The sequence below is a fragment of the Typopeltis vanoorti genome, chromosome 18 (genome assembly GCF_054136105.1).
Source record: "Typopeltis vanoorti isolate ZY-2024b chromosome 18, IOZ_Tvanoo_1.0, whole genome shotgun sequence".
Taxonomy (NCBI): domain Eukaryota; kingdom Metazoa; phylum Arthropoda; class Arachnida; order Uropygi; family Thelyphonidae; genus Typopeltis; species Typopeltis vanoorti.
In genome coordinates, this window is record NC_143566.1 from 8129465 (window position 1) to 8152329 (window position 22865).

The window sequence follows — 22865 nt, forward strand, 5'->3', positions numbered from 1 at the left end:
TGGAAACTGTATAAAGAGGTGTGAGTAGGGGAGTGAGAGGCAGGTTTTTTTCATGCAGAGTTGTGAATGACTGGAATGCCTTGCCTGAGAGTGTGGTGTCTGCAAGGAGTTTGAATGTGTTTAAGACACGGTATGATGAGATGTGTGTGAGATAAAAGGACCTCCTAGATGAGTCTTTGGCTCCATGAGGTCTTGTTTAATAATAATAATAATGTCTTGAAAGATATTTTGCCAGATAATAAATAGGAGATTGTATTCAATCAACTATTGGACATATTAGATAACCAGATTGTACACATCAGGAAAGCTATAAATACATTGGGGGACAAGCATAAGAAATCTTCAACTTTTGAATAGTATTAGCATCTAAGGAATATGTTTAATCTCAAACTTTATTCAATTTGCTTAACTGGCTTTGCATAGGATCTCTGTCATTTATACTATAAGTAGATCTTGCAATAAAACATTAAGTTTGCAGTTATAATCAGACTTTGTTATTACAATGTTATTATTTTGGAATAAAGATTGGAGAGCTTTTAATTCAGGTTAAGAAATATTCAGAAGAGGAAGAGAATCTCAAACCTTAGCTTGTTAGTATCATCTATACATAATTCCCTAATGCCTTTTTCTTAGGTTTAGACATACCATAATGAGACAAACAACAAGGTGTTACAGCAAAATATGGAACTTTTGACAATAGACTAAATTCAACACTAGTAAAAGGAATTTAGTTAAATTTACTACCCATTTTTCATGGACAGAGCTGGGTGGTTGCTGAACAAACCAGCAGCTTCTTTGTTTTAATAATTCAAACTTACAATTTTAAGTGAGCATGTCTGTCCGAGGAAAGAAAAATTCTACAAATTAAGTCAGAATGTTCAGGACTAAGATTGTTCTTTAGTATAAGTTTCAAGATCTGAAATTTTATTGTTATTAGAAAAGAAGAGCTTCTTAACATAATGTATCCTTTCTGCAATAGGGCCTTGCAAGCGCTTTGGTAAATAGTATGAACAGAGTAAGATTTAATAGCTTCCTTCATTTTGATAAAACTGGGAATTAAACCAGCATTACAACATCATTTTAGAAATGCAAGTTGATTATGCAAGCACGACTTCTTTAAATGTAGCTTATCAACATTTCTGACATATCTCTAGTACCATGAGAATAAGTTACTGTTTAATAGAGATGTGCATGTTAGACATGGTATAATGTTTTAAATAATGGCTTTATGTAAAGAGAACAACTAAATAGAATTTATACTCCTATATATTTTGCTCAATATCTCATGTGCTTTATTCAGGGAGAAGGCAGAAGAACTGGTAATAAAATTTAAAGTATGAATATCCTACCTTAAAGGATCATCTGAACAAATAACAAGGACCCTTTGCAGATATAATTTATATACTACCCTCAAGCCAGCCTCAATCCTTGCCTGGTCTTTATCAAATACCCTGTTCTTGCTATCTCCGCTGCTTTGGACAGACCTCCTTTATTCAACTATTAAAATCTAAGAACATCAAGATTATATAAGATTTTTGGAATATGAAGAGTTCAGACTTGGACTTCACTGGAATCATACCAAGATGTCACACTACAATAGACTCAGATTTGATGATCTACTTTTGGAATTGTGAATCCCAATGCCACCATCCTAATCTTATTTGGTTAGACTGTATATCTGTCTCTAAATTTAGAAGTGATTGCTATTAACACTTTCATTGCCAAGCTGAAGATTGGAATTTCGTGTAGTGGCCAAATTTTTTTTACCTTTTTATTTAGTTAGCGACATCCACGCGATAACGCATGATCGTGCGATATCGTTCATTGCCAAGTTGAAAATTGGAATTTCGTGTGGTGGCCAACTTTTTTTAAATTTTTTTATTTAGTTAACGACATCCATGCAATAACGCGTGATCGGCTGTCAGGTGAGAACACGCATCACTCGATATCGCGTGATTGACAATGAACGTGTTAATTGTTTATTTTTTTAAAGTAATTAATTTATTTATTATACATCTATACCCACTTTTCTGAACTCTAACAGTGATTATTCCTGCTGTACAGCTGTGACCAAGATACACAATACTATATGCATGCTGTATTCTTAATTTAAATGTTGTTACCAGTCTTTTGCCTTCTCCCTGAATAAAGCTCATGACATATTGAGCAAAATATATAGGAGTAATAAATTCTATTTAGTTTTCTCTTACATGTGCAAAGTTGTTATTTAAAACATCATACAGGATATAGAGGTGTATAACAAAACGGTTAGCAGGACTGTACAGTGTTAGTAATGAGGTTAGACTGAGAGCATACAAATTGTTGTTTGGTTTGTGCAAGTTTGATGGATACAAGATGAAGAGGTGATATGATTGAGATATTACTATTGAGAGGTTGTTACAGGATTGATAATAAAGCAATCTTTTGTCTTATTAACCACTTCCATTTATCCCTGAAATGGAAGTTCTGAGTAAAGGGCTGAGAAATGACTTTTTTGCCTGGTGGATATTTGGACCATGGAATTCACCTAATAGGAGGGTGGTGAGAGCATGGACAAGTGAATGAGTTTAAGGATAGTATGATAGAATTTTTCTTAATTTTTAAAGGGTTTTATAGTTATACCTATGGCATAACTATAAAACAACAAAATTATACAATAACCACAGGAACAAAATGTAATTACAGATATTTTGTACTGAAAATAACAGTGCATCATCAGTTGGAAACAACAAACAAATCAAAGAACAGGAATACAAGGTACATACAACAATCAGTTTACCAATTCAAAATGGTTGCCATATGCTAGAAATTAATATTAATAATTAATATTAAAACTCTTCGATGTTTACATAAATGAGAATCTCCCAAACTTTTGAAGGGGAGAGAGAGAAAGTGAGAATCGTTCTGATTCAGGTTAGGCCGATATAAAGGGGCTTCATAACTTTCTTTCAAAAGGCATATTTAAAACCACTCTTATAGCAGACTTTTTAGGTTTCACATGTTCAGTGTAGTATTGATGTTCATTAATTCTTTTTTTCCACAGAATGACCTGTTTTCCCAAAGTATCAAAATTTAAAAGGACTGGTAAACACCAGCTAAAGATAGAGGCGACATTTGTCTTTTGCAGATAGTAACATCTGAGAAATTTTGTTGACAGGAAAATATGTGGGGTTAAGGTGATTCTTCTTAAATTTTAACACTAGGTTCAGAGATAACAGTAATATAAGGGATTGAAAATTTGCAATCTGTCAAAAAAGGCCTTAGATGCTGGAACCTAAGAGTCAATTATCTGTTGTATTTGGTAAGGGTTGGTAACCATTTAATTCCATTATCGAAAGCCATCTGTCAGGACTTTAAAGTGAAGATACTAATAAACTATGCTTTGAAGTTTATACTTCACTCTTTAGAAGTAATGTGGATAAAGGAAAAGCTGTAGTGTTAATGGATAAGGCTGACTATGAGTTGAAGATAGACTGCCTTTTACAGGATACCTCTCTCTCTATCAAGAAATTAGTTATAACTGTACAAAAAACAGATTGAACAATTAAATGAGCTTCTTGATGAAGTTGTTAGCTGGGATCAAAATACTTTGCATAAGTTATACACCAGTTTTGGAAGGACCTCTCATTTATATGGTGTGCCAGAAATTCATAAAGAACGTTGTCAAGTAAGACACATTATCAGCATATCAACTTTCTCACATATAGAATGGCTAAATTTCTTTCACATTTATTAACTGCCCATATTGGACATACCAGATCTATTTACCAACATGCCATTATCTGACACTATTAGTTTACTTTGTGATGATTTCCTTCCTGAATGTTGTGAAGATTTTTGAATTTATTATTATGTGACACCTCCAAGGAATCCATGGACTCATTGTGGGAGGGTACACCACTCCACTACAACATACCACCTCCCTCACTTAATCTTCCAACTACATGGCACTACTATCAACACACCACACTACCACCCACCACTATATTTCACCAGGATATTTCAGCTCGAAAAACAAGATCCAAAGGATTGAAGACACTGCCATGAGTAGCCCTCTGTCTCCACCTTTGGCAATATTTTTTGAACAATATAGATGATACTTTATTCTCATCCATTCATCTACAACCCTCTCTTTGTTTTCATGATGTCAGTGATATTTTTGCTGTTTGGCCTCATTCTGAAAATGAACCTATCACTTTCCTACATCAGAGCAATAGCTTTCACCATTTATTCAGTTCACCATGGAAAAAGAAAATGCTAGTAGTTTACCATTCTTGGACATCCTTCTACTTGCACAGCCTTCGGTACTTTGTCAATCATTGTTTATCAGACACCTGCCTACCTTTACTGGTAGATACATTCATCAAAAATCTGCTTGTCTCAACCTTCAAAAAAATTGGTATTATCAATTCATTAGTTAACAGATCACATTATCTGTGCTTGTCCCTTAAGCTTACAACTGGAACTTCTTGCTTTCAAAACTTTGACGGAATTAAATGGTTACATTGCACTATTATATGCTTGAACTGGCTTGAAAAGATTCTATGTTTGGAGCTCAGCTTCCAGACTAATGCAAAAAACAAATAAACAATAAATACAAAAAATAAATAAAATAATAAAAATGATAAAAAAAAATTCCTTTCCTGTCCTTTATATTGTTTAAATGCTGTATTACTTCTGTTACCTTGCTTTGTCTTTTTTTGTTCTTATGATTCGAACCCACAGCCTTTTGACTGGAGAGTGGATACACTAACCATTCGGCCAACCAGACCGGCTTATTGATCACTTAAATTTATCTTATGCAGGTTTGAAATTTCAGGATTGTGCATTGACAGAATCAGTCCAATGTGTTGTTCACAAACCATTTAATTAAATCAAAAAGACTATTTACACAGTCTGATCCACACATGGTGTCCCATAATTCTTAGTGCAACTTTGTTCTTTAACTGCTTCTTCAAAAGTATCACAGTTACAGAATTGCAATAAATATCATTTGAAAGTATAACTGTTAGAATTTTTAATGCATGAATATTACTATTTCCTTATATTTTTCTTCTTATTTTTTTTTTTTTTAGACTTGTGTGATTGAAGATGGCAAATGTTGAAAAAAAAGTCATTTGCATCCTGTGGTTTGTTGAAGTCAAGTCCATAACAGCCATAAGATGAAAATTCTCTGCCCATTATAATAAGGAGGCTCCCCACAGAAATTTAATTAATAACTGCATGAAAAAATGCAAAGAAACTGGATCAATTCATGACAAACCCAGATCAGGGAGGTGTTCATCAAGGGAAGTGAATGTGGCAAAATCAAAAGGGCATTTGATAAAGAGTTTCAAGAAATCAGTGCGACTTGCTGCTGCTGAGTTAAATGTACCAAAAACCACAGTGCACAGAATTCTAACCAGACAACTCCATAAGCATGCTTACAAAATTACAACTGTTCAAAAGCTACAAGGAGAGGATTATCATGCCAGGTTGTATTTCTGTCAAATGATGAAGACACAAATGGAAAATGACACAGATTTTATTGACATGCTGACTTTTTCAGATGGAAGCAACATTCCACATAAGTGGGAAAGTTAACTATCACAATTGCTGCATTTGGGGTACAGAGAAGCCTCAGGAAATGCGGCAACATGAAAGAGACTCACCAAAAGTTAATGTGTGGTGCGCGATTAGGAGGTGTTGCATTATTAAGCCTTTCTTTTATGATGAGCCCACTGTCAAGGGTGAATCTTATTTAACAATGCTTCAGAATTTTTTTATTCTCGAATTAAAGAGATTAAATCTTATGAATAAAACCATTTTCCAACAGAATGGGACATCTTGTCACTATGTGACACAGGTACGAAAGTTTCTGGATGAAACTTTAGCAGACAGGTGGGCCATAGAGGAGGTGCTCTTGTGTCCCCACCTTGGTCATCTGACCTGACTCCGTTAGGCCTTTTCTTATTGGATCACATCAAAACAGTTGTGTATGCTTCAAAACATGCTGCTCTCAATGACCTTAAGACTAAAATCACAAACGCAATCAATGCAGTCACTGCTCAGTAACTACTAAACGTTTTCCGGAACTTCGAAAATCGCCTAGTTACATGCATCACACACAATGGCAGTCATATTGAGCACTAATGAGAATTGCAGATAAAACTTGTACCTATTAAAGTTTAAAACTGCACTAAGAATTATGGGGACACCTTGTATGTATGTATGTATATATAAACACACACAATTGCATTACAAGTCTTTGTCAATTACAATTCTTCCTGATTCACCTTGGTTTATGTGTCTTCCCTTAAAGTTAAATCACAATCTAGAATGTCTTGCTAGTCATACATACACAAACTGGAAATAAAAATAAGGCATACCTTAGGCAAGCTTAATTCAGTATTAAATGGCATTATCCAGTTCAGTTTTCTTCTTACTCTTACAATAATTATACACAGGTGAGATTAATACACACCTTAAGTTAGCTTATTTCAGTTGTTAACTTACACAATCTTATTGTACCCATAAACAGACACACTTGGTGTATGTTCTTGCTCGGAAATATCACATATATAAGTACTTAATTCTCGTTCAGCACTGCCTTTTACATAAATCTTTTGTATTACACGAAAGTGCTCCTTTTTGTCTTTCTTTCCTTCTGCTGGTTCTTCCTTGCTTTCCTGCCAAATTTCTTCTTTGTCTGAGTCATTGATTATTCTATGTCCCTTAGGACCCTTAACATGGCAGCAATGTGCAGTTCTTTCCTAGTGAGATGTCCCAACAATTGACACAATACTTCTCATGGCAGTAGACCCAGGTAGGAGATGATTGAGAACCCCCACGCTTACGACACTTCTCTTTCTATTACAGAACAAACCTCGTATGGCAACTGACCCATGTAAGAGAAGATTGAGAAACCTAAGACCCACTCCTCCTTGATATTTTGCTTTATAAAAGCCTGGACTTCCACTGTACACATGCATACGTCTCTTGAAACTTCCATATATGGTCATATATTGACATCTGACCATGATGATGATGTCATACTTCATGCATCTTTTGAAATTACCATATGTGGACATGAGTTAACAGCATTACATAATGACGTCATGTGCCACAATATTTTAACAAAGGCTCATGGTTAAGTTATTACAAATACAAGATTATTACAGACAAAATTGACATTTTTTTAAAGTGTAATCTCTCTAGGAAAACATAAAAACAAGCATGATAAGTTACATATCATGAGAGATTTTACAATATGTACATAGTCTAGCCATAAATTACTGTTACAACTTGAACAATGCATAAACCTTTAATCTATCAGTAAATCATTTACACCTCTCAGCGTATACAGACTACATTTGCTTTTACCTTTAATTAGTATAACTTGTATAATGTGCATATAGCAGCTTCCCAAGATTAAAAATTAAAGTTTCCCAAGATTTGGGATACTTTAATTTTTAGTCCTCCCACCCAACAGCTAAGGCTAGCCAGTAGCATCCATAGAGAGCTCTTATCATAGGACTTTAGGTTTTCAGTCTAATCTTTTCCACTTATTCTTTTTTTTAAGGTTACACGGTGGTCAGCATTCATAGTTATGAATTTATGGAGAAACAACACACGGGTTAAATTAATTACTTTGCTTAATATTAGGAAAGTAACTTTTGATGTTTCGACCTCTGTATTGAGTTATCATCAGGAAAATACATATGTATAAGATCCAAGCTACATGCTGCTGCTCTTTACAAAGGTAAAATGAATCTAACTGCTTATTAATCTTTCACCTAGCCTGACCTCTTCTGGAAAAACTAAATAATATTAAATTTTAAAAGAATTATAAATAGATTCAAAATAAAATAAAATAAAATTTAAATAAAAAAAACAGATAAGTATAAAAATAAATTAAAAATTACAATTAAATTAAAATAAATAAAAAATAAACACACAATATTTTTAAACAATAAATAAATTAAAAACAAAACTACATTAAACATTTCTAAAGTCCTCTCATATTGAGATTTTCTTCTGTGGTTCCGGTTACTATATGGGTTGCAGATGGATCCTCCACATTCTTGGAATGATTAATCTGCCATTTTTGTTCAGGGTTTGGATAGTGTTTTAGCATTTCACAGGCTTCTTTGAATTTTCTCTCAAACCAGATTTTGGTACACTGTCAGGACTTGGTGCCTTTCCAGTCAATTCTATGGTATGTTTGGAGTGTGTGGTCTGATAGGCCTGTTTTACCATAATGGAAGTATTTAATGTGTCATTTAAGTTCATCTTTTCTGATTAGGATCATGCATCCTGTTTCCCCTGTGTATGGTAGGTTACATGTATATTGGATTTTGTAAACCTCTGGGTGGGCCAGGTTTGGAAGAGGATCTTTGGAAAAACTGAGTAAATTTTTTAATTTTGTTGGGGATTTGAAGGTAGTCTTAATGTTGTATTTATGTAGTGTTTTCTGTCTGTTTTTTCTGAAATGCCTCTGGCATTCTTGTAATCTGGTTTGTTTTTAGTGGTATTTTATGGAGGATCATGTGAACTGTTTATTTATTGTAGCCATTCTTTATAAATGTTTGGTTAATGATTTTGAATTCTTGGTTTAGAGCCTGTTCATTCGAGCAAATTGTCAATGCGCTGTGTTTGAGGGGTGCTTATGACTCCTAGTTTTTGTGTTGGGTGATGGTATGAATTTTTGTGTATGTATTGGCCTGTGTGTGTAAGTTTGCAGTTGACAGAAAAGGAGAGACAGCCTGAGGGAAGATGTGACAAGTGTGTCTAGAAAAGGATGAGAGTTGTCATTTTCAATTTCAGTAGTGAATTGGATACGTTTGTGTTGTTTGTTCAGGTGGCTAAGGAATGTATTTAATGTTTCACGGCTGTGGGGCCTCCTTCTCTGTCTACTGCAAAACTTCACACACAAAATCATTAACCATACATTTGTAAAAAAATGGCTACGATAAAAAAACAGTTCACAAGATCCTCCATAAAAATACCACTAAAAACAAAAAAGATTACAAGAATGCCATAGCCATACCCTATGTTAGAGACATTTCAGAAAAAATAGACAGAACACTACATAAATACAACATCAAGACTACCTTCAAACCCACGACAAGAGTTATTGTGTTGATTTAAAAAAATTATTCAGCTCTTCCAAAGATCTGTTTCCATACCTGGCCCACCCAGGGGTTTGCAAAATCCAGTGTACATGCAACCCACTCTGCATAGGGGAAACAGGACGCACAATCCTAGTCAGGAAAGACAAAATACAAATGACACATTAAATACCTCCATTATGGTAAAACACGCCTATCAGACCATGCACTCCAAACATATTATTATTAAAATTCAAAGAAGCCTGTGAAATGCTAAAATATTCAAATCTCAACAAAAATGATGGAACTAATCATTCCAAGAATGTGGAGGACCCATCTGCAACCCAGGCCTGCTGAAGTTGAAGGCTTATAGAAGATTGAAGGCCACTTTTTAAAATTTTTTCAACAGAAAACTGACTTGCAATTTTCATCTTCTGATTGTAGACATCCTTGTAGCATTATAGAAATTCTCATGTTTATCAGAGTCATGTTCTTCAAAGAGAGCCATGACACTATTTGTCATCTTAAAAGCTTGAGACATGACCTTCATTGTGGCAGTTTTTTAGCCTCCACAGGACTTGATTTAGACTGCATACTTGTGTGCTTTTCCATAGCCATATAGACCAATAAACTAACTAATATGAACAAAAATAGACACTGAGCATAGTGGTTGGTGGGAAAACTAGATATCTGCATGCAAGCTTCCATGACGTTGGATAGGAAACAGCGATAGTCCTTATGTACCAAAACGAAACCATGTCTATGTAAAAATTCAGATAATGAAAGTGCATATAACAGTTATTGGCCAGAGGGCAGGTGTATAAACATATTGAGTAAAGCAAGGCATCAGCATCAAAATTTTTTTGAGCTGAGGAAGCAACATGTAGGAGTTAAAAATAAATTTCAGCTCTCAAGAAGTGAGATCTAATCTTGTTTAATGGGCATTAGTGGAGAGCAGATATACTAACCACTCGGTCAACCAGGCCAGCTTATCAAGCGTTAGAGAAAGTTTTTTTTAGGAAAAGCAGCATTTTTTTTTTTTTTTTTGTAGCATTGAAGGTGACTGGATGGATTCACCACTTTGAAGAAAATTATGGAGACCAGTGTTTTAAGCAACTGTTGTGGAGTATCTTTGTTGGATATCTGTTATTTGGTGATATCAGATTATTATTTTCTTTCTTTCTTTTTTTAATTTTTAGTGACAGCCAAATTTGAATGAATAAATAAAAAAAAGAAAGGATCATTTTTGATTTTATTATATATGTAAGTAAACATTTCCTTGACATTGGTCCTTCAATTAGAAAAGATCTGAGTTTGATTCTTGTCACGATGAAAACAATCTTTATTTGGACTTTTTCAATTGAAGGTGAATTAGCCAATCTTATATGAAGGTAGCAGGGTTTTTTTTCTCCCAGAAACTTGGATTTTCGTCCCGCATACTGGCCATGAGAACACATACAATTTACATACAAAAATACGGTTGTTTTTGGTTGTGGATGGTAGATGCTGTTGGAGAATTAAATAGTGGAGATAGAGTTGTGTGTAGTTGGAGTGATGGAGTGGGGTATCCTCCCAAGTGAATGACGTGCTTGAGTTTTTGGACTCCTTTGAGGTGTCATGTAATAATAATAATTTATGAAATATAAAATGATAATGTTTATTACTTGAAATTAGAAATTTCTTTAATAATGTTTTTTATATAGAAGAAATCTTTGTATAGTTATGGCCTGTCAAAAACTGTTGACTTGCAACTTGTAAAATTGGCCCACCATGAATTTAGTTTTTATTTCTAACTTAAAAAACTTGAGAGAAGAAACTATTAGAACTTTCTGATGAAATTTTCAAGTAATAAAGAGCTCTAATCTTGTTTATGGATGAAGTGATTATTTTGTTTATGTTGCAACAAATAACATTCACCATGTTATTTGCCAGTCCTAACGGACGGTTGAGGAAAGTGGGAACCCCACGTGAATAAATAAAAACCCCTGCACTTTACCTCAGAATTTAATATTGTTCTTCTTTGGGCTTGATTCTGGGAGATAGAGCATGTCTACTTGGTGGCAGCCTGTCACTGAGTAGAGCCATGAGTTTGGTAATGATCAAGTAATCTTGTAGATTGCTCAGAGTTTTTGGAGAGATAACCTCCACACTTTCCTCAATTTAATCGTTATTGTTCTTCTTTAGACTTGCTTGCTTTTTTGGGGAGTAAAGCAGTTTAGCTTGATGGAGGGTTTTGCTTGTCACTGAGTGCAGCCACCAATTAGTTTTCTGTCCTGGAGTGATTCAAGTCAGCAGTGATGAGTTTAGTAGGGATTTTTTAGGATCGCTCAGTGAGATTTAAAGTGATTTTGTAGATCATAAAGTTTTTGGAGATGTACCCCACACTTTAGTAGCACCTCCATAAAGGTCTTAAACCAGTCTGTGTAGTGGCTCTTCTCATAATGCATAGCATTATACACATCTGAAAGGATATGTTCTTTGTATTATGGGATGCCAAGGCAATGTGAAGTCATTAACCTCCATATAAAAGTAGCCTAGTTGTGAAGTATATTTCACGTGCAAACTTTGTTTGCTTACACTTGGATAAAGGATTAAACAAAAATTAATTTCTTGGCATCTTGAATTAAAAAAAGGAAGAGCAGTTGGTGGAAACTGTGAAGAAGAAGAACTCACATTTGAAGACCTGTAGAGCTAGAAGCACAGAAGGATGAGAAAAAAAGCAGAACAAATAGAAGCAGATTTCCCTTTTCCCCTTCCAAAAAAAGTTTACAGTAAATGAATTGGCAGAGCCATTTGCCTGCTTTACTTAGGCAATTTTGTTGCTTGAGGAATTGTATACCTTAACAGAGAGATTTTGCAAAGTAGACAGAATAATGCTAGTGGCAGTAGCTTGCTACAGAAAAAGAAGAACCAAGTTGTGCAGACTTAAGTTGGATATAACATATAAATTTTTAAAGAAACCCACTGCTGATGTCACATCATCCCAAAGATGAGCTAAGACCTTCCAGAAGTTATGTATCTGGTGAACTATCCTCAGAACACTTTAATGCACATCCTGAACTTGATGATTTCGTCATTGATGACCTAGCCACTCTTTCCTCTGATGGATTGTATTGTCCAATTAATAAAGCAGCAGCTCTGAAGAATTACCTCTGTTTCCATCTGATCATTTTGCAGTAAGCACACGGAAGTATTGTACATTCATGTTCATTATTTATTACAATGCAGTACCGAATACAGTAATTTTATGTTATATTGAACATTTTATTATTTTATTATAAACAAGGTGTAAAATCATTTAAAAATATAAATAAATAGACCTACATATTTTATATTAGGGCCTATAGTTAATATATCCCAGTGATTCATATGATTTCTGACTTATGACAGGACTGTTGGAACAGAACCCCATTATTAAGTTGAGGACTGACTGTACTTCACAAAGGTCAGTTTAAATTTGGAGCCTCTGTAGCTTAATCAATCAGTACAGACAGAACCCTTTGGTTGGAAAGATGTGGATTTGATTCCTGTCTGTGATGCAAGGAATGTTTTTCAGGTCTTTGACAAGTGATGAGTTAGCCAGTCTGATATGGAGATGGAGTTTGTTTATCCTGGAAAGTTAGATTTTTCATTCCTCTAAACAGGAAAAATCAGCCTGTGATGACAGTTTATACAGATATAGAACACTTCAGTGTTGGCACTGGCTCCTGAGTGGTCAATAGTAACTTCTGACCAGTAACTCATTTCAGTTCCAAATGCCAACACTGGTATCCTGGATACCACCATGCAATAACAACAACAACAACAACAATTTACATTTTATCATATTTTCATTGAAAAACACTGAAACATACTGCTTTATCGTCCAGATATGAATCATTCAGATTGTATTTTGTAACGGAATTGTGAGAAATGGTTACGATAAACTGTTCTTAATATACACATATAGTAAAATTATTACCTTGTGGTATGTCAGCATGAAATTCTGAGGGATGGCACTAAACGTGTTTTGGATGTTAATATAATATACAGAATTTTGTCACAAATGTTTAGGATTGTTTGAATTATAATGATGTTTTTTACATAGCTATGATGAAGGCTGAATCTTTCATCTCCTCTACCTCCTTAAAAATTTCCTCACTAAGAAATTTTACATATTGTATACTTTACATCCCATCCTTGCTTGCTATATTTCAGAATCTTACTCTTTTCAACTTTGAACTGATAGTTCCTCTCTTACCCACTCATTCAGTCATACTCATACTTTAAGGCCACATCGCATGCTTGACTCCTCATTGTTCTCCCCAATTTTGCATCATTTGCAAACAGTTGCATATCTTCAGTTAAACCATCCCGATATTATTAATATACAAACTGAACAACATTTGCCCCAAAACAGACTCCACTAGTGATGTGCAGCAGAGGAATATCAATATTGATGTTTCTCTTTTGGGATACTTTGCTCCTCTTTCTTAAACAACTTGATGAGACTTATTTGACAGCCAGTCACCTATCTAATTCACTATTCTAATGAGTTGGATAGGTGATTGGCTGTCAAGTAGTCTTATCAGTTCACAGATGTGTGGCAATTTATTGAGAGACTTTGTTTTGTTTGAAAGACAGAAAATCTATTTGTACCACAGTATATATGCCTCTCCCTTGTCCATTTTATTCATCACGTTGATGTTGTACATAAGTAAAATAGTAAAACATGGTCTACCTTTATCACTCAGGCTGAACATCACAAAGAATACTGCTGTTATCAACCCATATCTGTATCCTGGCTCTTACCATCCTCTCCATTATCTTAACCACCACTCCAGATAACAGATTGACCTATAATTTGTAACTTCAGCCTTATCATCACCTTCATGAAGATGATAATAAGGCTGAAGTTACAATTCTGTCTCTTTCCACTGCTTTGGGAAATGTGGTATTGCAAGACTCTTATTAAACAGGTATGTCAAGGCTGCTGCTAACTTCTTAGAACATTTTCTGAAGACATGCAGTGATATATCATCAAGATCTCTTGTTTTATTGACATTTATTCACATCTTTATCAACTTGGCAGTTCCATGGCAGGAGGAATTGGAAGAGCGAGATATCATTAATGCTTGGGAAATTGTGAAGGATTATTTGTTAGCAGCAATATCAAGCTGTATTCCACAAGTGAAGAAGAAAATACAATTTGTTGTAAAGTGGATGACAAACAATATCAAATGGGAACTGCAGGTAAAAAAGAGGTTATGGAAGAGATATAAGGAGAGGGGTGGAGAGCATATGCATGAAAAATATGACTCAGGCCAAGAGAATGACTAGTATGGTAAGGACTGCAAAACTGGAATATGAGAAGAGATTGGCTCTGAGATCCAAAGAAAATCCTAAGGCATTTTTTAGCTATGGGGCCAGTAGGAGGAGAGATGATTATGAAAGAATAACATTGTTGGATAAAAATGGGACTAGAGTGACTTGAAGCAAAGGACATAGTGGAGTTGTTCAGTGAACACTTTATTGGGGTATTTCATCCTGGAGAAGTTGGTTTAATACTAAAGAGGAATAGGGCAGGTTCAAGGTTTAGAACAGGGGTCGGCAACCTTTTTGGATTGAAGAGCCATTTTTAAAATTATATCTGTTAAAAAAAATTTAGGGAGCCGCACACAGTGATGAGCAACCAATGGTTGCATGCGGCCCTCTCAGGTTTTTTGTGCGGTCCACAGTGTTTATTTTGTACGGCAGAATTAGTCTATTTTATGAATGTTGAGATGAATATTTTATGAATTTTACATGTGGATTTATTTGTGCAGGTTAAAAAATTAAAATATAGCTAAATAATGGAAAATAAATTAATACTTTCACACAGGGGTGGCATGTCACATGAAATTATATGATATTTTTAAATATTAAATATAAAACAAAGATTTGCTTCTGCTTACAAAAACATATGTATAAAATCCAATAACATACCTATTTCATTAATTTTTTTTTAAAATTTAAATATCTTCTTAGTGCGACTTTTGCTGTTGAACTTCTTGGGATAGTTTCTCAATATGCGGTGAATACGCTGTAATTTTCATTTTCAAACATGATGAAAGACACATTGTTTAGTAGGTTTCTCAACTTACTTTTAATAAAATTCATATTATTAGAAAATATTTGCTCATAGAAATATGTTGATCCGAGAATCGATAGAAGTCCAAATGCGTATGTTTGAAATCACCGAATGTAAGTATCTGGTAAACAATTCCATGTGTCAAATACAATCTGATCTTGTTTTTTAAGATCTTCTATTTCAGACCATTTTTTTGTATTGCAAAGGTAGATTTTTGTTTTTCCAACTCCTCCAGGTCAGCTTTAAGATTTCTAAATTTTGAATTCCACAAATCCTGGGTTTTCAGGTCCTCTAACTGAAGTTGAAATGCAGCTTCGTCAATTCCAGCAGAAGGTGAAAAATTTAATTCGGCAGGATTAATTTCAAGTGGTTGCAATAAAAATGACATAGTTGCCTTGTTCTTTCTTAATTCCTCAAATCTCCAATTAAATGTAGATCGCATATTCACCACAATTTCTTTGAAAAAGGTTAAATTTATGGAATTATTATCAGCTTGTTGTTGATATTTCTTCAACGTAGGAAAATGTAATAATGTGCCTTTCTCTAAGTCTGTTGCAAACAAATATAATTTTTGTTCAAACGAAATCACTTCTAAAAGCAAAACTGCTGTATTTCGCTTTCCCTGTAGTTTCTTATTTAGTGCGTTTAAATGGGAAGTCATATCCACCATAAAGTAGAATTTTTGTAAAATGTAAATAGAATGTAAAGAAGTATTATCGCAAGAGTTCAAACATGAAAGTATTAAATTTTTCAGCATCGCATGTACTATTTTCAATTGTAAAATATCCTTGACTTAAAGTAAAATGTCAAATGTCCTCCTTAATTTATTGCAAATACTAAATTTAGAGTTTTTAGTTTCTAATTTAATACATAACATTAATTTTGCATTATTCAAAAATAGATTGTTTAATAACGAAAAGAGCCACAATTATTCATTCAAAGAGCCGCAGGTTGCCGATCCTTGGTTTAGAAGAACAAGAGGAGAGTATGTTTTTCAAATGCCGAGTATTCTGGATGTCAATAAAGGTGGAACTGGATGGAATTTTGCCACAGGTTTTGAGAGAATGTGCTAAAGAACTGACAGCCCTGTTGACCTGGCTGTGAGAGTCAACATGGATTTGCTAAGGGTGATCTGGCTTTAGTAATATGATTGCCTTTTATAATAGTTACAGGAGCAGTTGGTGAAGGAAAGGCATATTCTGTCATATTTTTGGATTTTACGAAGGCATTTGACAGGGTTCCATGTGATTAGCTAATGTTTAAGTTGCAACACATGGATTTAGATCTCAGATTAGTGAACTGGATTCAGGATTGGTTATCTGATGGGTATCAGAGAGTTGTGTTTGGGGGTGGGGGGAGCAATATCAAGGAAGCAAAAGGTTACAAGTGGGGTCCCACAGAGCTCAGTACTGGGACATGTATTGTTTAACCTTTATATCAATGACATTTTCAATGAATTTCAGGGGGATATTCAGTTGTTTGCAGATGATGTGAAGCTTGGAAGGGTTATTAGTAATAGTGAAGATTTATTCAAATCCCTACAATAGGATTTGAATAAACTGGAGAGATGGGCAAATGAATAAGGATGTCATTATAATGCAGCGAAATGTAAACTCTTGAAGTTTGGGATACATCGATGGGAGGCTGCATATTCTGTTGGAGGAAGTAGTGGAGGCAAGGGATCTGGGGTAATGATTGATAGAAACTTGAAATTCGGGGAGCATATTGCAAAGGTGGTGAAGGTAAAACCCAGAGAATGCTACAATACTGAGAAGGATGCTGACCTGCAGAGATAAAAGAGTTGTCATTCCATTGTATAAAGCCCTGATCAGACCACACTTGGACTATTGTTCTCAAATTTGGTCCCCAGGATTTGAAGGGAATAAGTTAACTGTGGAAAGGGTGTAGAGGTGGATAACAAAGAGGTATCAGGACTGTGCAATGTTAGTTATGAGGACAGGCTGAGGAAATGTGGGCTGCAGAGTGTGGTAGATGAAGCAGGACAGGTGATATGATTGAGACTTTTAAACTGTTGAGAGGTAGTTAATGGGTTGAAACTTGGGGAGTTCTTTCAATTGGTGGAACAGGGGGAAGTTGCAAGGACAAGGGGCCATCCCTGGAAGCTGTGAGCAAGAGGGTGAAGAGTGGTTTCATTGTATGGAGGATGGTTGGTTGAACTGTAGAATGCTTTGCCTGATAGAGTGGTGAGAACACAAATGGTCAATGAGTTCAAGGAGTGGTATGATAGACTTTGTGTTTTCTAGGATTGGCCTCCTATGATGAGTTTTTTGGCTCCATGGAGACCTGAATCAATAATAATAATATTCCATTTTTCGAATGTTTAACACATAATTGTTTTGTTCCACATTATAGTGCAGTTTTGCCTAGAAAAGGATGTATTCTGTAAATATTTTGGTACTACAGGTACACATTCCTAAATCTGAAAGTTTTAAAGTAGAAGTACTCAAGAACTAGAAATTTCAAAAATATAGTCTTCCTTAAAAAATTAAGTAATGCTGTATTTTAGAATTAAAACAACGATATGTTGTATCATACAGCCAGCACCATCGGTTATTGGAAAGATGCATATGATGTGTGATAGTCTCCCACAGCTCCTGCAATTTTGTTACTAATTTCTATCATTAACTATTTTAACTACAATTATATATTAGTTAAACCAGACTGTGGATTCATCTTAGCATCCTGACAAAGAGTAAAGTATACATTATATATTTTCCATTTTTCAGCATTTTTTCTTTGTTTCAATTGTTCAAATATATGCTGTCTAAAAGACTCCCCCCCCATCTCTCAGGCATTCTGGATTTGGATCAGTGTATTTGTGAGAAAGATCAAAAGGAGTACTGTTGACTAAAAGTAAACTATCATTTGATTTTATTCTCTTTTTGTTATTATATAGACTTGAGTTTAAATTTTAGTTTAAAGAATGCCTTTATGTGTATATATTCTAACAGAAAAATCTGTTTAAAAAAAGGGTCCAAAATTATCACACTATAAAACTTGAATGAAATATTTTATTATTATTATTATTATGTGAAACCTCTGAGGACTTGTTTTTGGTGGGAACTCCATTTTGCAGAACTCACTGTTTATGCTTCTTCCTCCACTACATACAAGGGTGGTCTGAAACGTTCTCAGCCTAACAATGAAAAAACGAATTTATTATTTCCAAATTATTTTTATTTTTCAACATAAATTTCCCCTAAAACTGATATATTTTCCAGCGATGCTGCAGTGCTGTTATCCCATCCCTGTAGTGGTTCTCAGTAAGATCTGAAAATACCCCTCTACAGCTGCAATCACCTCTTGATCCAAAGAAAAATGCTGACCAGTGAGGAAGAGTTTTAGATTTGGGAAGAGATAGAAGTTAGAGGTAGCCAAATCTGGGGAATAGGGTGGATGTTCCAACATTTCACAGTGCAGATCCCTTAATTTTCCCATTGCCAAAACACCTTTGTGGGCAGGTGCATTGTCCTGATAATAGATGATTTTTTCTTCTGCAAACCAGGTCTTTTCTCACGAATTTTTTCGTGTAGTCTGGTTAAAAGATCGGAATAATATTCCCCGGTTATTGTTTTACCCTTTTCAAAATAATTAATACACAAAATGCCTTTAGCATCAATGCCATGACCTTTCTTATTGATGGAACCGACTTTGTCTTCTTTGGCGCTGAACAACTGGCTTCTGTCCCCTGTCTGACTGCTGTTTGGATTCTGGTGTGTGTGGTGAATCCAAGTCTCATCCATAGTAATAAATCGACGCACAAAATCAGTTTCATTCTTGTTAAAACGTTCCAAACACTGTTCAGAGATTTCCATGCGAGTGTGTTTTTGATCTGCTGTGAGCAAGCGCGGCGCCCATCTTGCGCAAGGCTTTTTCAGTTGCAATTCTTCATGCAAAATATATCCTACACGTTCTTTTGAAATGCCTATAGTCTCAGCAATTTCACGCACTTTGACTGCCGGTCATCCAATACCATATCATGCACTTAATCAATGATATCTGATGTTGTTATGCTTTTTGGATGTCCTTCACATGGATCGTCTTCAAGGCTGGTCTGGCCTGGTTTAAACTCGGCAGTCCATTTCTTAATTGTTGAAAACGAAGGAGAAGAGTGCCCATAAACTTTTATGAACTTCGGATGAATTTCTTTTGTTGTTAAACCTTCTTTTACAAAGAATTTTATAACGCACAATACTCAATTAGTCAGCTGTGTTAAACAAACTGCTTGATAGAATGACTTGCAATTTTACAAGGATGCTTATGACAGATGTACCAACTTAGAAAAAAAAAAAAATCATGCTGGTAGTGTTGCCACCTATGGTCGAGGCCGAGAACTTTTCAGACCACCCTTGTACCACCCACTAATAGTATTTTGGTCTGTGAATTACACATATTCTCTGGCCAGTTTGCCTGTATACAGTTCCTTGCTCTTAACTGAAAAAAAATAAATATAAATAAAAAAGAAATTCATACAAACCTTTTGTCACAATGAAATATTCATGTCTTTACCACTAGAAGAGTGTGATATTTTGTCATTTTTCAGTTGTGCTATGGAGTTTTTACAATTTGATTCCACTGGAATGAGTTCAAAATTAAACCAAATGAAATATTTTTGACTTATTTTTGATTGTTAATCTCTGTCAGTATGCAAAAATGCCAACTGTATTCCACTAGCAATATCATAATTTTAATACTTTTGATTTGGTATAAGTTTCACATGTCACATGTTCTCAAAACTTTATCAGACATTTTCTCTACTATATTTATTCAGGTCTTGGTCTTGCTGATTTAGCTACCTCTAGAAACTGGGAACATGAATTTCTGAAAACTGAAAGTAATCTCCAAGAATCAGACTGGACCAAAGAATTTTTCTCACATTACCCAAATACAGCATCCGTAGATACTTATGATGCACTTTGGGCTGCGGAATATCTTCCAGTTACCAATGAAACTCAGAGGTAAGTATTTGTAATCCTGAATTTATGCTTTTCTGTTTGAATCTTCTTTTTTGGTTTTATGAAATGAAAACATTACTGAGAATGAATTAAATGCAGGTTTAATGATTCCAGTATTTCATCTCTTTCACAGCATTGTCGTCATATTATAGATACAATATAAAAATTGCAACATGCATACAAGCAACAAGTAGAAGTATTAGACTAAAAGTCTACAGTTTCTCTTGGAACCTCTAGACTTTTGTAATGGAAGTGATTATTACTTCCACTTTCTGTGGGAACTGGTTAGCACCCTTGGTTGTTGGAGTGGGAGGTGCAGAGAAAACATAATAGTTTTGATTTACTTCTGTGATGCATAGTAGTTTTTCCCCATTTGATTCTGTGCAGGATGTCCATGCCATGGTCAGCTAGATCTAATTGACTATAATTGCAGCAGTGAATGTATTGCTTATGTTCTTCCAGACAGACAGATGGTGGCAGATCTTTTGTTTTGTTCATAATAATGCAAGTTTCAAGTACAAGGAACTTTATATACACCTGGAACAGAGAGGAATGGGGTCAGATTTAAGGAGTAGATAAGGACAGCTGGCTTGATATTGCACTTTGAAAGAATTGCTGGCATTTCATTTAAAGTTCTGGTATATTGTTTCTGAGTTTACATGAATATAAGGAATAGCAATTGTGTTACTGTAATTTGTATGTTGAGAAATTGTGGGAACGAGGAAGGAAATGGTGTTCTGTTAATTCTGTTAGAATTATAATCATTAGTTGAGATATGACAAAAAATTAAGCAATGACAAAAAGTTTCATTTTAAAAATAAAAGAAATAGAAAACTCGTGTTAAATAACTTAATCTTTAATGGTAAAATTTTTCCCTAAATGTCAAAGGTGTATTCAGTATAGAAATGGAGCAGCATGATATATAAATAACAGAAAGATTCTAAAAGTGCCAATAGCTATAGTAAAGAATTACATTATATTAAGTCAACATTGTCAAATAGTTTCTGTGAAACTTCATTAATAAAGCTTTCAACAGCCTACGGAGTTCTGCTTCTTCTGCTCAAGAAGAAATTACTCATATTCCACTACCTTATGTGAAAGGAATATCTGAATGTGTTGTGAAAATTTTGAAGTCTCTCAACATGTGTGTGGCATTTTGTCCTATCAGAAAAGTCTCTCTCTCTCTCTCTCTCTCTCTCTCTCTCTCTCTCTCAAGAAAGAAAGAAAGAAAGAAAGAACAAACAAACAAACAAACAAACAAACAAACTTCTTCTACTTAGTTTTCTGGGTGTCTACTAAATTTCTTGCTCCTGTGGCTTGTACTGTTATTGACAGTTTGGAAGGTCTGTCCATTGTGAAGAACCATGTCTTACATCAAGTATCTTGAGCCTGAACAATCAGCCTTGCTGAACATATCTCTACTAAGCAGAGTTCTATGGAATAAGACTAAAATTCTACCTAAGAGCAGATTTATTATCTTTACTTCATTTTTCAAATGCTACTTTATTTACTCAGTTTTCCAAACTTAAATGGATTGATGTTTGGTGTGTACCTCCTTTATGAGAGATAACACCTTTTCATTCCACCAACCTTTAATAATTTGTTTCTTTAATTGCATCACCATTTAGAATCTTTGTATTATTTATTTATTATTCTGTAGATTTAGTTATTTACTGTAAGTTTTCTGTTTCTTTTATTTTTAATAATATGCCTGCTTACTTTATTCCAAATTTTAAACAGAAGACTGGTTAGAGCATAGATTAATAGCTCTGAATCATAACTATAGCTTTATAATACCATTATTGATGTGTGTATGTTTGAGGGAGGGGAAGATTTATAACTACGTCTGCCTATGTAAATAGATTTTTGTTACTATAAAAGAAAGGTTTCTGTTTGGAAAATATGTTTCCAGAAAAGCCAGACTTTTTAACACAGTGAATTGGATTGTGGGGTGTTGGCTATTGAGTAGGAGGAATATGTTTTAAGCCATGTGGCTGAATGGAAAACACATCACAAGTATTATTATTATTATACAGCATCTCCATGGAGTCTGAAGACTCTTCTTGGGAAAACCAAACTAAATATTTTACACACAAAACCTATCATGTCTCTCCTTAAACTCATTCAATATCAGGAAACTGACAGCTAATTCTTACAATTCATTCCATCCATTCACCACTCTCCATGCATAAAATCTAGTCTGCACATCTCACTAACCACAGTCACTTGTACACAGTTTCCACAGATGACCTCTAGTTTTCTGACTATTTGTCATATATTGAAAATTTATAAAACTCCTTGAACCCTTAATTAGTCGCACCATTTTTTATTGTCACATAATTAGTTGCATGGGACCTATTTGACCTCAAAATTAAAGTTATGATATTTCTTTAATTTCTCATGAAATGTTTTATTTATTATAAGGTTGATTATGGTGAATAAAATGAAATAAACAAATCATTAATATTGCTTTATTTTTATATTAATTATTAACATGTTTATTCAGTCTTAATTTTCTGTACAATTATTGCATCTTACTGAAGGATGCTTATTGGAACAAAAGCTCAGACATTTTTCACACTTTGACCTTTTACAATCCTTGGATCTTGGACATATTACACAGCGGTTTCAACAAATGTAATCATTGCCACTACAACAAGAAAATATGAAAAAATCACTTGAAAAATACTC

General features: G+C 34.4%; 1 protein-coding gene across 2 annotated transcripts in view; it reads left to right on the top strand.

The window, feature by feature from the left end:
• The window catches only part of Pex5 (peroxisomal biogenesis factor 5), a 532250-nt gene that overhangs the window by 158181 nt on the left and 351204 nt on the right, over nt 1-22865 (top strand). For both annotated transcript variants that reach the window (XM_090407992.1, XM_090407991.1), the window contains exon 6: nt 19991-20177. In XM_090407992.1, the coding sequence (XP_090264118.1) occupies nt 19991-20177 (187 nt within the window). The remainder of the gene's footprint in view (nt 1-19990; nt 20178-22865) is intronic.